The sequence below is a fragment of the Hakea prostrata genome, chromosome 6, assembly GCF_041222555.1.
Source record: "Hakea prostrata isolate BN-2017 chromosome 6, UWA_Hpros_2, whole genome shotgun sequence".
NCBI classification, from domain to species: Eukaryota; Viridiplantae; Streptophyta; class Magnoliopsida; order Proteales; family Proteaceae; genus Hakea; species Hakea prostrata.
The window spans coordinates 39,937,262-39,951,448 of NC_142605.1; the positions used below are offsets into that span (position 1 = coordinate 39,937,262).

At 38.2% G+C, this 14,187-nt stretch overlaps 3 protein-coding genes across 3 annotated transcripts; 2 read left to right on the plus strand and 1 right to left on the minus strand.

The window, feature by feature from the left end:
* Window positions 1-1,958: 1,958 nt before the first annotated feature.
* LOC149014084 (uncharacterized) lies at window positions 1,959-7,305 on the plus strand. Its single transcript, XM_089159753.1, has 3 exons — window positions 1,959-2,148; window positions 6,583-6,665; window positions 7,048-7,305. Exons 1-3 carry the CDS (start codon window positions 2,070-2,072, stop codon window positions 7,078-7,080), a joined length of 195 nt encoding a protein of 64 aa, XP_089015879.1. The 5' UTR covers window positions 1,959-2,069; the 3' UTR covers window positions 7,081-7,305.
* A 1,028-nt stretch (window positions 7,306-8,333) lies between these two features.
* Window positions 8,334-11,665, minus strand: LOC149014085 (uncharacterized protein At4g00950-like). Its single transcript, XM_089160103.1, has 2 exons — window positions 10,709-11,665; window positions 8,334-10,080 (listed from the first exon to the last, which is right to left on the minus strand). Exons 1-2 carry the CDS (start codon window positions 11,369-11,371, stop codon window positions 9,985-9,987), a joined length of 759 nt encoding a protein of 252 aa, XP_089016229.1. The 5' UTR covers window positions 11,372-11,665; the 3' UTR covers window positions 8,334-9,984.
* RKD4 (RWP-RK domain-containing protein) lies at window positions 8,675-9,651 on the plus strand. The gene is given in 2 exon segments (XM_089160104.1): window positions 8,675-8,760; window positions 8,862-9,651. Coding segments are annotated over 2 exon segments (876 nt in total).
* Window positions 11,666-14,187: the final 2,522 nt, after the last annotated feature.

Sequence of the window (14,187 nt, forward strand, 5' to 3'; positions counted from 1 at the left end):
GTCAAGAATAAAAAATGGATTGGTGAATTTTGTCAAAATAAATTAAGGAATGAAAAATAAGTTTGGTGTCAAATCAAAAATTGTTTGAAAATAATAGTGAGTAGTGATAAAAGTGGAAAAAAAATGATTTTATTATTAAAAAAAAAGTGTATTGACTATTTTACCCTTATCTTAATCATAAAATTTTAAGTAAATTTATACAGAAATAAGGGTGTCAATCGGTAGGTTACCAACTTTGAATACCTAGAACAGAATTCGTACTGTACCAAATTTAAACTGTATGGTACGGTTTCGGTATTTGCAAAAACGGTCTGGGTACGGTTTCGTTATACAATCGGTTTCACATTTTCATGCACTGTCGCACCAATCAAGATAACTACGCCAAAAGAGTGAATTACCAGACTAATTAGATACACTCACGGTTATTGACTTGAGTCCCTCAAAAATGCAAACGAATTGTGTATTGAATCATGATCAATCGAAAATTCTAGTTGTTGTATTTTTTATTCTTTTAACAACATATATATATATATATATATATATATATATATATATATATATATACAATATGCTTTGTCTGATTTAAATAGAAGAACATAAAAACTATATGTTCACAAATTCTTCACCATGTTCTTCATACTATCAAAGAAAGACAGAAGAACAAATTACAATTTGGTTTCGGTCCGCGATTTTAAACTGGTATTAGGCAACGTGGTCCGATACGGTTTAACGGTTCCGGTCCATAGTTGACACTCTTATGCATAAATGAAGAGAATGAAATTATCACCATAACCCATTATAGACAAAAACTCCATTATGAATTTTGGAGGGTTTTTTTTTTATTATTTTAATTAAAAATAAAACTGATAATAGATGCAAAATAATTTAAAATAATGAAAAACCCTCATAATTGAGAATGATAATTTGATACTAAAAAGAGTCTTAGTCTAATTTATTACTAAAAAATGTTAAATTTTTTTCTTCATATTTTAATAAGAATATTTTGAATTGAAAGAAAATAAAGAGTAACTTCACTTGGACTAATGTGTCCAATGAAAATTTAATTTTGGGATGTTTATATGTTTCAAACATAAAGTAGGGTATTAGTGCTTTAGGGATTTTATTTTGGGGTATCTGTGCAATTTGCTATTTTCTTTAATATTCAATCTCACCCTTTAAGTTTCCTTTTAAAATTAATATTTTTGCTTTGAATTATTCAATTTATTAATCACATCTTGTGTTACTAGCAATTAATTTTTATTTATTATTTTTTAATATTACGGTTTATTTATATATATATCTTAAAAAATACTATCTATGAATCATTTCTAATATTGAGTCTACTCTCGCCTGCTAAATGTCGACGGCAGGTGGCCGACTTTTCGGGAGTTCGGTGGTGTCGCCGGCAACCGACACGGTGATACCAATCGATATGTCGGGCCTTGGTCTTACTAGCATTTAATTTTTATTTATTTATTTCTAATATTACGATTTATCCATATATATATATATATATTAAAAAAAATACTATCTACCAATCAAATCTCCAATTTATGATTGAAAAATGAAAGAGTTGTAGATGGTAGAAGAAAACGAAGAACAATCAACACAGAACTGTTCTAATAGTTGAAACTAACACATTTTAGTGAAGAGGTCATGGATTCGATTTTAGCTTAAGCATATTAATATCCCATCTCCCGGTTTAATAAAGCTTCTTAAAAAAAAAAAAAAAAAAAAAGTAGAAGACGAAGAACGAATTGACCATAAGGTTTTTCGTTCAAAGTTATTTTTATTTTTTTCAATTTATTTGAAAAAAAAAAAAAAAACTTACATCAGCATTTAATCAAAATTTTCAGTGACAGTGTATATTGATATACCTACACCAGACAAAGGGTCTTCTCGTAAAAGAACAATTCAAGAGGTGGCGACGTGGCGAGGCGTTAATTTGGGTAGCTCGCTCGGAGGGTGGTGCTGAAAATTTTCCGTTCTTTTTTTCCTTCTAGTAAGCCCTTGTTCGTCTTAAGAAGCCACAGCCAAGTGTTGTTCTGTCGAGGAGGAAAAAGAGAAAGATGACGGTGATGGAGAAGCTGAAGATGTTCGTGGTCCAAGAGCCTGTAGTTGCAGCTTCTTGCGTAATGGCTGGTGTTGGTAAGTTACCTTTCTCTCTGCTCCTAATTTCCTCCATGCCCGATTCTATCTTTCTCTCTGTTACTCCTTTAGGTTTGTTTCATTTTGTTCAGTTAATCCAACCTGTACAGATCGTCAGTCGAAGTAGCGATGATCCTGATTAATTTTCCATTTCGTTAGAGATCTAGGGTTCTGTGCTCTATATGCTTTCTCGTCTTTTAATTTTAAGATGAGATACCAAAATCCGATTGAAATTCACATAACATGAGCTCACTTCCGCTCATTCATCGTATGTCTCACGAATTTGAATTTGAATTTCATGAATCTCGCTACTTACTGTCATTTTTCCCTCTCCATTAATAAGTCGTTTTATTTTGACTTGATTACTTTATAATCAAGAGCGATCTGAACTAGTCAGATTCTGTGGGAAGGTCGCCAAACCCTGAAAACTTGCTGTTCTGAATCGAGAAATAATACCGTGAAGGAAGTAGCTCATTAGGCACGTTGATCTTTGCAGTTTGAATTTGGATTCGGACCGAGAAAGAGCTTACTCTAGTTACGCTTCTGATGTAATATGGAAACCTTAAATTGGTTGGACTTTTCCTTTTATCCCAGGATTTGCTAGAAGTTTTCTTGTTACGAAACTAAAACCCAAGAGCTTCAAAATTAAGAGTCCTTTTTTTTTTTGGGGGGGGGGGGGGGGAGATAACGAAGAGTCTAAAATTGAAAGCAGCATTGGAGTACTTTGTATTCGTTGAAGAATGCATACATTTTTCCCCTTTTAAAGAGTCTCACTTCAAGGATGAATTTTTGCATGACCTCTTATAGTTGAGTGATTTTGAAAAGCATAACATGGAGCATAATGGAAACAATTTAGTGTTTGGTCCTTGATCCAATTATACTTTAAGCTTTGAGTTCTCCGACTACATCAAGATTTCAGTTTTCAGGAGCATGCTCAAAATCCTTAATTTTATGACTAAGGAAGTGCTGCCTCCAAAATTGGTCCTCCTGGTGGACTGGACTGGGGACTGGCCTTGATGATTAAGGATGTACTCAAGATCACTTACTCTTTGATTCACTGTATCTCTCTTTTTTGGTATTCGTCTACTTTACGTTTTAGATCAATGAACCACAATAATGGAAGTTGAAGAACATCTGTCTATTTTCAGAAGTAACAGAGACTTGGAAGAGAAATGAAAAATCTCGAGTATATTGATACTCTGTTCGTGCTTTCAAATCCTGCATGTCTTTTGATCCCACACTAATACAAAGGACATGCAACTAAGTAGTAGTGATTTCTTGCCTAAAATTTTAGGAATGTGTTAATTAGTTGCACAAAACCTACAACCAGAGTACCACCCCACCATTAGCAAATTTACATTAGGGCCAGGGGGCTGTGGGGGCCATGCCTCCATTTTCTTTCGAAAATTTTGAAATTTCTCTTCTCACCCTTTTCCAGTGTGTGAAGTATCAATACTTGGACCCTCGAGTTAGAAAAAAAAATTTAATGGTAAAGATAATAGGTAGAAAATTCATTGTATTCACTGCATTTCAGAATGAGGGCTCTAACCCTGTGAGAATGATCTTGGTTCATGAGTTCCTGATGAATATGTTAAGCTTTCTGTGCTTGGCGCTAACCTGTCTTAGAGTACTTCCTCAGGCATACCCTAACAAAATGCAGTGATCCAAGTACCACTTGTTTGTTTCCAGTTTCTGATGTTACATGAGGGTGCTCAAATTATCCAATGGTAGCTAGCTTCTTTATTTGGAAAGAGTCAGTTGGATAGGGGCAAAGTTTGTGATGGGAACTTGGGAAGGTGATGACACTAGTGATGACCATGTTTTCTAACTCCTAAAAAGTTGCTGGGAAAGTAATTAAACCATATGTCTATGGTGTTAAACAACTGAACTCTGGAATCAGAGGCTCTGCTAATACGGGTTATTTCTCACTGAGTTTATAAAAGGAGAGTACTCTTTATATGAAACTCTTCGTATGTCTCACTTCCCGAAAGAGGGAACTTTCCTTCTTTCTTCTTTCTTCTGCAAGAAGAATGTTCCGAATAGAGGCAACTATGTATAGTCAGAGAGGTTCTCCGGGCCAAGGTTGCTTGCAATTTTGCACTAGTGCCTCAAAGGGGTCATCCTTGATTCGTTGCAAGACTAGGGGTTGCTTGCAATCTTGCACTGGTGCCTCAGAGAGGTCATCCTTGATTCGTTGCAAGACTAGGGGCATGGCTCTCGTCGAATACTTTCTCTTCATCCTATGTTGTCTTGATGACTCTTTTGCGCAGCATTAGTTTTTTCAGACTGCTGTTCAAATCTCTTTCAGCTCCTGCCTAAAGAAAATGGTCAGATCAATCATAGTTAAGGAGTCATTTGTCCACGAACAAAACAAAAACAAAGTAGTTTGTTAGTAGTAGTTCATGATACCTCGAATTCTCACGTTCCAACTTGCAATATACCAACAGGTTCCACCCCTAGTTGGTTGAGTCACCCTTCTTCTTCTTCTTCTTTTCTTCAGAATAAGAATAAGGAAAGAGAGAGTCTATATCCTATATCGATCATAGGATCACTCTATGAAGAGGTCAATTCTCTGTGATCTTCCACCGTGCATGACATGCCTTGCTTCTGGCTGTGAATGGCTCCTCGGTGGAGGAGTAGAAGTGCTGGTCCCCTTCAGTCAAGTTGCTTGGGCGCTGGCTACGTTCCTTTGCGCCCGTTTCACCATTTATATGGACGAAGATGGGCTTCTTGCCCACCTCCTTTTGGAAGAACTAACTGTGTTATTTTCATAATTGGATTTAGCGAGAGCCTTGCTTTCATAATTGGATTCATCGGCTCTGTCACGACTTATCATCCAAAAAGTCTGGAAGCACGTTGGGCAAAGACGAGTGAAGTGGTAGAGAAGTAATCAGGTGGGAATCGGATGAGTACATGAGGTGCTGCTACCACTGGGAGAGCAAAAAAGAGCTTCAAACAAATAGCATTGGCAAGGAAATTAGCTTCAGCCGATTCTCCGCCATCTGAGATTCGCCGACAAATTCAGAATCAGGCTTTAAAGCCACTAAAGCCAGAGAAAAAAGATCACGTAGAGGATTTTCTGTTCTTGTTCAGAGCAATGGGTTGCTCAACTAGGTTTGGTACCCAACAACTCTACTTCACACAATTCAGTTTTTCTGTAGTAGAATCATCCCTCTACGGACAGCAACGTGGACTCCCCAAATGGATATATCCACGGTTAAATAATCTCTTCTTTAAATGCTAGATGTACACTCTCGAGGCCTAGCCTGAAATTCTTACAACATTAATCACAGTTCCAGGCCTGTAGGAATGGCTTTCTCCTTCTCCAATTGTCAGGAGATCAAGATACCCAGGACTAAGGTGATGCAGCCAGCACCTCTTGAGGTGTTGCAGATAGGCTTGCGTTCGTATGGAAGGGAGGGAGGGAATGAATAAGTGAAAAGGGGGCTGTACTACTGTCGGTGGTATCCGCTTGGTTGGATCAACGAAGTTGGACTAATTTGGAAACATTGGGAATTTTACTGTCTGATTTTATTAGTAGCCATGATTGGGGCTATGGTACTGATTATGCATAGGACTACACAGGTGAAAAGGCAGTATGTATTCCGACGAAATTCTCTCTAAACCATTGGTGGGGGGACAAGATTCAGATTTTATGTTTGCCAGATTCCGATCCATATGCAGGGATGGAGGAAGCATCCACCATCTAGGGCATTACCACACTCGGATTCACGGACGAAATCGTATAGATTTGGGGGCAAAGCGCATGGACAATTTGAGATTGAGACAATCATCCGTGCAATACGTGATAGGAGCTATGTCAAATAAAGAAAGTTAGAAAATGTTTGAAAAATAACAAACAAACATATATGAAAATAAAAAGAGGTACAAATCTTAGATAATAGACCCAAAAACAAGTAAAAAAAGAAATTCTAATTAAAAAGTGTAAAACAGAAAAGAAAAACAAATCTATTATAGGGGAGTTCTTTCTCATTTTGAAACAAAAAATAAAAATAAAAAGGCACATCTATCTTTCGGCAACAGAATGGGAAGATGTTTGATCAATTAAGGCTATAGCAACAGCTTAACACCCCCCCTGGGCGTAATTAAACGAGATTGGCAGTAAGCTTAGCATTGGACCTGCCAACAACAATGCCCATTTTTTCTTGCCCATGGCATAGGTACCTGACAGCTATTTGGAAAGCAACAGGGCAAAGAGCGCCAACTATATATTTTGAAGAAGGGGGTCTCATGGACCAGTCGCCTTTGATACTTGAGTAGTCAATTTAGTTCAGCAGTGCCTAAATCTTGTGCTGCTAATGCACTGCTGGTTGATTTTGTGGTGAATTAATTACAGATTAGCATGGGATATTTCATAATTTTTTTAATGACACATTAATCCGTCTGACCTGCTTATTGGTCGCAACTTTGTAGGTCTTTTCCTTCCAGCTGTGGTCAGGCCCATCTTGGACTCTTTTGAGACATCCAAGCAAGTTCCACCGCCTGCTTTAAGTGATGTGAGTTTCCTGTACATATTGTTGGTGTTCTAAATGTAGTTTGTTGCTGTGTTGATCTTTCATTATATTTGAAGTTCTTGTTTGATGACTAAGATTCTGGTCATTCCCAAATGTAAATGCTATTCTGAGACTTCTTGCCTTCTACATGAATGTCCTACAACCTATTCGTTGGTGGTCTTACAAGTGATTATAATTTCTATTTCCATAACCTACTTGTACATTTGCTTGGCGAGATCCTCAGAAACATGAATTCATGGGGATGTAGTGCTCCTTAACATCAGATTGATTTCTTTCTTTTTCTTTAGTCACTGAAATCCTTGCACTGTTGTCTATGTTGGTATTAATCCTATCTTTTTGTTGTTTCATTGAACAACCTTTGCAGGTGGTCGCAGGAATGACAGGTAAAAAAGAGTAGTTATGCGGCAAGGTTGTAATTTGATACTAAATTTTTTTCTGGCCATCTGTTGAATAAACCCTTCAGCCAACTTCTCATTTGGGAACAAACTAGATCAATTGAAATGTATTTCATTTCATTTCCCATGTAACCATGTGAATGGCTTCTTGTGTTACCAAAGTCTTTATTCATGGATTCATGTATCTTGCAACAGCTGATAATAGCGAATGAACGATTGTTGGATGACATTATCATACATCTAATTGTTGGTGTCTGTATATGGTTTGTCAATGCATTTTTCAGTAGCTTCCAACGCTTCTTTTGTTGGCCTCTGAGAAGGCTTGGTGCTCTTGCAGTTAAAAGTCTGGTAACCTATTTTCAGAGAAGGTTTGTCAATGCATTCCCTTCTTTATTGGTTGGGGAATAAAGAGCCAGGAATCTTTGAGAAGATGGGACCCACATGATGGGATTCTCCCAGGATGGTTATAAAGATTCAGCGGACTCCTCATCTTCTGGAGCTCTGGATGTGAGATTGGTAAGGTGGCACTTGTTAAAGATTCCGGATCACTGACCCGATGCTCCCTGGCCACATATATCAGTGGGGCCCACGGTAAAAAACACTTTTTGGAAAAATAACAAAAAAACTTTTTCAACACCAGTGGGACCCACTGATTTTTGTGGTCAGGAAGTCATGGTGGAGCACTCTGTGCTCCCCGACAGGGGAGAAGATCCGGATTCCTTGTTAAATACCCAATTCCACTTCCTCTGCCCTCATTCCCATTAAATCTACAGTCTACACAGAATCATGAATGGCGTGGAACCCCATATAGGGTTTTGGGAATTGAGAATTTGGGGTTAAGCTCATTAAAACTATTCTATTAATTGCCTTTTCCACGGCACCTACGCTTGACTTTTGTAACCGAACAATCACAATCTCACCCCCTAAAAAACACAGGAGGAAACTGCATTAAATCTTTTTGTTTAACCCTTAAAAAAAAACAGTGCCAAGTATGGGCATCATCAGATTTATCAGAGATGAAATTCCATTGCAGAATCTAAAAAGTCTTTTCATCCAATTCAATAACAAAATGTTCTCAATCATAGTTCGACGGTAGAGACAGAGGTCTGACTCCAATAAATTCTTAATCTGAGCATTTTTATTTAATTAATCTGAGAAATTCAAGACTTAAGTGAAACCAAAATGATGAAACTGGGCTTTTGTATTATAACAAGAAGCCGTAAAAATGTAAGAACATTGAAGCAGCTAACTATGTTAAATCGAAATTCAATTTGGGAAAGATGGAAGGAAAAATCTGTACAACAGATTCAGAAAGGGAAGAATTTTGAGTATTAACACAATAATGCGTGAAAGCATTTAACACAGAGAAAGAAGATGCATTGCATTAAACATTTAAACCCTTCCCTTCTCGATTTGATTGATCATTAAATCGTTAACTCATTTATAACCGAATCATCAAATTCCACAAGTTGTAACTCTTTTCGCACAAACTCCAATGATCCACTTATTCGCTTCAACCAAATTTAAACCCTCTTTCTCCACTTACTCTCCTCATCAGATCAGATTCAAAAATTCCAGAATCAGAATAGCCCAAAAATGGATGCTAACCTGTTGACCGATCTCAAGTCGGAAGAACACTTCATCGAATGGCTCTACAAGCCTGAAAATCTTGAGCTTAGAAGGTAAACAAGAAAATCTGCCTGCCTTCTCCTTGATTTCTCTATCCATCTATGCTATTCTTATGATTAACTTCAGTGTTTTCTGTTTGAAAATGTGAATGTAGTTGGGAAGAAATCAGTCAAATCACTCAGATGCTTGGAGAAAACGTTGATTCTTACGAACCAGCGGTGAGTTCATCAATGGCAATAGAGTCGATTCCATGCCAGTTACCGCCATTACCAAATTTGGAATTAGAATTTAAAAAATTTGATGATTTCTACTGCTTGGATCACTATTTTTCTCCACCCCAAGAAGCACAACAGCAGTTTCTTCAGCCTGTAGTAGTCAGTGATTTCGATGGAAACCAATCCTTCGGAGAGAGCTGGAGTGAGAACTCAACCAAAACAGAGATTGAAAGTGTGGGTTCTACCACTAGTCCAAGGGTTTCTGTTGAAGATTGGGCGATGAAGTGTTGTAGTAGAAGATCCAAATCCAATGAGATAGAATTGGAGGAAATAAAGAAACATTTTAACGTTCCAATAGTTCAGGCAGCCAAAGAGATGAAGGTTGGTTTAACAGTTTTGAAGAAAAGATGCAGAGAGCTCAATATCAATAGATGGCCACACAGGAAGATTAAGAGCTTGGCATCTCTCATCGAAAACATCAAGGTATGAATAATTCAACTTAACAAATTTGGCTACCCACATTGTTGAACTGTTGAAGAATGTATAATTATTTTGAATTTGCAGGAGTTGGGTTTCACTGAGGATTTAGAGCTGTTGGAAGATTATAAAAGGCGCATGGAAAAAGTACCTGAAATAGAACTATCAGAGAATACAAAGAAGCTAAGGCAGGCTTGCTTCAAAGCCAAGTACAAGCAGAGAAAGTCCTCCATGGCTCCTATTCTTTCTTGAGAAACCCCATTTATCAACTAAAGAAATAGCAATCTCTCTCTCTCTCCTTTCTGTGAAAGGACACTAGGGAAATCCTCTTTTACTGTATACTCTTTTCATGGACAATACCCAGAGGATGAATAATATTAATACCCAGAAAAACTCTTTTAGCTAGAATTACCGATAAAAATTCCGAAGGGAAGTTGGTGACGAAGATGGGTTGATGAACATTAACATAAGATTACTAGTGGGGTCTGTATTATCTGTGTTAATATGGGATTTCATATTTACATATCAAGATATTGTGTTTGTGGGGTTGGAGAAGCAGGTGATTGTAGCCTTTAGGTGCTATATTCACTGCATCTTCCCTGGATTAATCAAGCTGTCTTTATCTTTCTTCGTCTTACTCCTCCATGGGACCACCTGCTTAAACCCTTCGTAAATGCTTGCCTGCAAAAGTTTTAAGCTTTAAGATGTCATCAAGTCTATAGAAAGTTACCCAGAAGATAATTTTTCATATTCTTGCTTCTGAGAAGATGGTAAAGGACGAAGATATATAAAAAAACAGACTTCTCCTTTATTTTGAATGAAAAATTTGGAAAGGAAGAACTTTAATTGCTACCTAGAAGCCTTTGCTTTGTCATTTGTTTTGAACTTTCTTCTTTTTAAGGGTTGATAGAAGGTGTAGAACAATATTTTGAATTAAAGGCTTGGAAAGGGAGGGTTGCGGAGGAGGAAAACACTCAAAAAGTCAAGAATAGAGACGTGGTCAATTAAAATTTGTCCGTTAAATCACATTTTCCATGGTAAACTCAAACGAAACGAAGGAACCAGAAGAAAAATAGAAGGACAGATTAAATTCAGAAATTCTCCTGCAAGTAACATCTGCAGATGATCTAAAAAAATACAGAAACTAAGGATAAGGGAAGAGAAGATGGAGAGAAGCAAAAAGCAAAATCCCAGATTAACCACATTAGTCCAAGGTGGATACCCGTAGTGTTCATGGCTGAAATAAACAAGAGACTAAAAGGAAGAGGAACAAGAAGCAAATTGGTAATGATAACTTGTTGGGACTTACCCATAAGTGAGACGATTTGGTCTGTGAGAGGCTAAAGAAGCTCCCAGTACGTTTGATCCCCGTAATTTTCACCTTCGAGTTAGTATCTCCTTCCCCTGCAACATCCTGATTTGGCTTGGAGTTCAAGGAAGAGAAAGCCTTCCTCCCGGAAAAACCAAAGTAGCTTCTGCGGCTGCAGCTTCTGATACCTCTTCTCTTACTATGAGACAAAGATTCCAGCTGAAAAATTCCATCAGTACCATTTGGGTTCTCTGTTTCTCGCCGGAAAGAAAACCCTATCAATGGAAGGGGATCCTTTCCAATGGAGGAAGAAGTGAAGGATGAGCTCCGACCAACGTAAGGTCCATCAAGAACGGTGGTAGGGGAAGGCGTGTTGTTAGAAGATTCCGTTAATTGAAGACGTGGTGGAAGCTCCAAGCACCTAGCAATGGCAGAGGAGGCAGAGGAGGAAGACGAGTTGGAAGAAAGAAGGGGCTTTCCAGGTGCTTCTTCCCAAAGGAAAGGAACTGAAACAGCTGACTTGAATGGTGGTGTCAACATGCCTGGAGGATCTGAGGACTGTTGAGGAACTGGAAGTGAAAACAGAGAGAGCTTCTGTACTGATTTGGGTCTCCTCATTCTCCCTGCTTCCTCTCTTGTCTCTGCTTCTACTTCAGAACCCATGCCTTGCTTCAACACAAATAATGGCTAAGATCTTCAGTTCAGGTGAGCTCTGTTGTTTTCTCTGCAGAAGAGATGAAGAAAACAGAGAGGAATACTGATGGGTTTGGTGAAGAAGTCTTCTGTTGTGAAGAAGAGATGGCTAAGGCCTTGAGTTCAGGTAAGCTCTGTTGTTCTTCTGCAGAAGAGATGAAGACAACAGAGAGGGATACTTATATGGGTTTGGTGGGGAAGTCTTTTTTTGTGAAGAAACGGAGAAGACACGAGGAAGAGAAGGGGAGGAGCTGGTGGTGAAGAAGAGCGTGAGAGAACAGGTCTGTCCTTCCAGAGTTACAGTTATATAACGTTTGGCTCACGAGAAAACGCGGCCTTCATTTGTCTTTTTCTGACGCGACACAATGTGTGATGTGACGACTCTACCGCTCCGGTTCAAAAAGGAAATGCGGAATTGAATCGGATGAACATGCCGGTTCGGATCGGAATTTTTACTTTCATTGATTCCGGTTTTGACAATTTGGAATTTCAGGATCAGATCGCCGGTTTACCAAGAATGAGCAAATGAAGAACACGAAGCTCTCGGATTGTATAGCATATGCTAGAACTTCTCATTGTGTCTCTCTCACTCTCTCATCCTCTTACGAAATATTTACCCTATACTATTTTTCTTAGAGAAGAGTAGACAAGAGATAGGGAAAGATGTTTGAAGTCAAGACCTTTTTAGTTTTACTGTTTCAATTTTTATGTCACCGCTGCACTAGAAACAGGGGGTAGAGCTACCCTAAGAGCTAGAGGGATGTGGTCTCCTGATCTCCTCCGATTTTCTTAAAATTTTTCTAATTAAGGCCGTTTTGGCCCTTCTTATTTATTAATTTTGGTCATCTATCTCTTTTTTCAATGTGAAATATCAGCACCTAACCTTTCTCCCCTAAAATTGCTAGGGTACTATGCAAATTAATGCATAACACCTGCAACGAACAGTCGAGATCAACCAAGATCTCGATCTTGACCGTCTTTTTCTCAAAAATGTGAAGCTCAATGCTGCACATTTATTGTGCAATACTGAAGTCGAACTCCTTCTCCCCTCCCCTATTGGAGATGCTCTGTGCCCAGCCACAAGCACATCCACCACGTGAAGCAAGTCATGTTAAAAACAAGCAATGAACATCCACTCATACGATGGATTTCACATTTCATTTATTTTGTTAGTACTCAGAGGTGGTTCACTCATCTTGTCAATACTCAGAGGTGAATTCCCTCACAAACCTCTACTTGTTAGGTGCTGCACCATTTATTTATTTCTGTAGTTGTAACTTTATTGGAAAACACTCATTCCCTCTTTGGTGGCACATTCGTTGTAATGGCCTTAGCATTATATCTTCAAAAACACCCATTACTACAACCAGAACTTGTTTGTTACTGTGCAATCTGCTTTGTCTCTCTCTCTTTATAGCTGAGTTTGTAACTGCCTTCTGCATCTTATTGTTATGATCCTTCCTCTAATAGATGATCTTTTGAAGTGATGGCAAAAGCATACCATGGCCAAATCCGTAAAGACTGGGGTTTGGGGATATGGGTTTGAAGAATACTATATTCTGGAAAAGAAGAACATTTTCATGACCTCACAACTTCCCTTTCTTACACTAATCTAACATCACCACTCGGAGAAAGTTCTTGGGGGCTTAACCAAACAAATTCCAGTAACTGGTTTGTCAAATTTCCAAGGTAGTTAGAGACGATGATACCTTCTCAACGTTCAAAGTCATAACTACCTACAAGTTTGTCTCCCTTTCGCTTTCTTTTCCCAAACCTTCATCACTTCCCTCACCCGCTATCAACGCTGCTAAGCTGAAAGAGGCCAGTTTTGGCCTCTGAAGAACGCTAATTTTATTTGGGTTGTGGTCCTGGAATGGTGTGACTTTTGTATCTCCTAATTGATCTAAAATGGTAACAATAAAAACAATATGTTGCCAGTGCCATTGAGTCAAGATTGGACAAGGAAGGATGTGATCCATTTGCTAAGCATTGTTCCAAATTGAGCGAATCTTTATTTTTTTCTTGAACATTAGGGTCAATCCATGAGCCATGCCCTCTAAAATTGCCTTTGTTGTATCAATGCCATCCACGTTTCCCCATTCTAGGAATGTGATCGTGTCTTTCTCAAGCAAGCCTCATAGCCATCTAGTCTTTTTTTCCGCTGCACAAATTAGAATCGAGTCATTACAATGTTGATGAGTGAGATGAGACTTACAAATACACAATTGAGGGTAATTCATCATGATTCACAAGTTCTCCTCTTCTAATTGGTAGCAGATGTTGTGCATTAAATGCGTAGTATTCATATCTTGCCCGAATTGTTAGGGATCCAACATCTCATGGTTTTCAAAATCAAAACCGTGTTGGGTTTGACCATTCATTCCGGTTAGACCACAATTTGAACAAAATAATAAAAGCAGACTTAATAGTTAATACTTTTTCACCACTGCTATAACCTTTACAGTAAATGGCACTTTCTTTTTTTTGGGTTAACAATAAATGGCACTTATCCAGTATTAAGAGTTAAAGACATGACTTTTCTTTTTCGGTGGAAGATTAACCCAGGACTTCTATGGTCAAAAAGTTGATGGCGACAGTATTTAAGTCTTCTTCAAATTAGGATTCCCTACCGGTCAAGGTAAAAAAAGTAGTTCCACAACCAGAGGTGAACTTCCCTTTTGATGTGTAATAGAGAAATGTGGGATAAACACAAATTAGTAGAAGATTTAAACTATCTTGCATCTAGAGCCTACCTTATGGCACCTCAGCATAATTCCTCACAACAT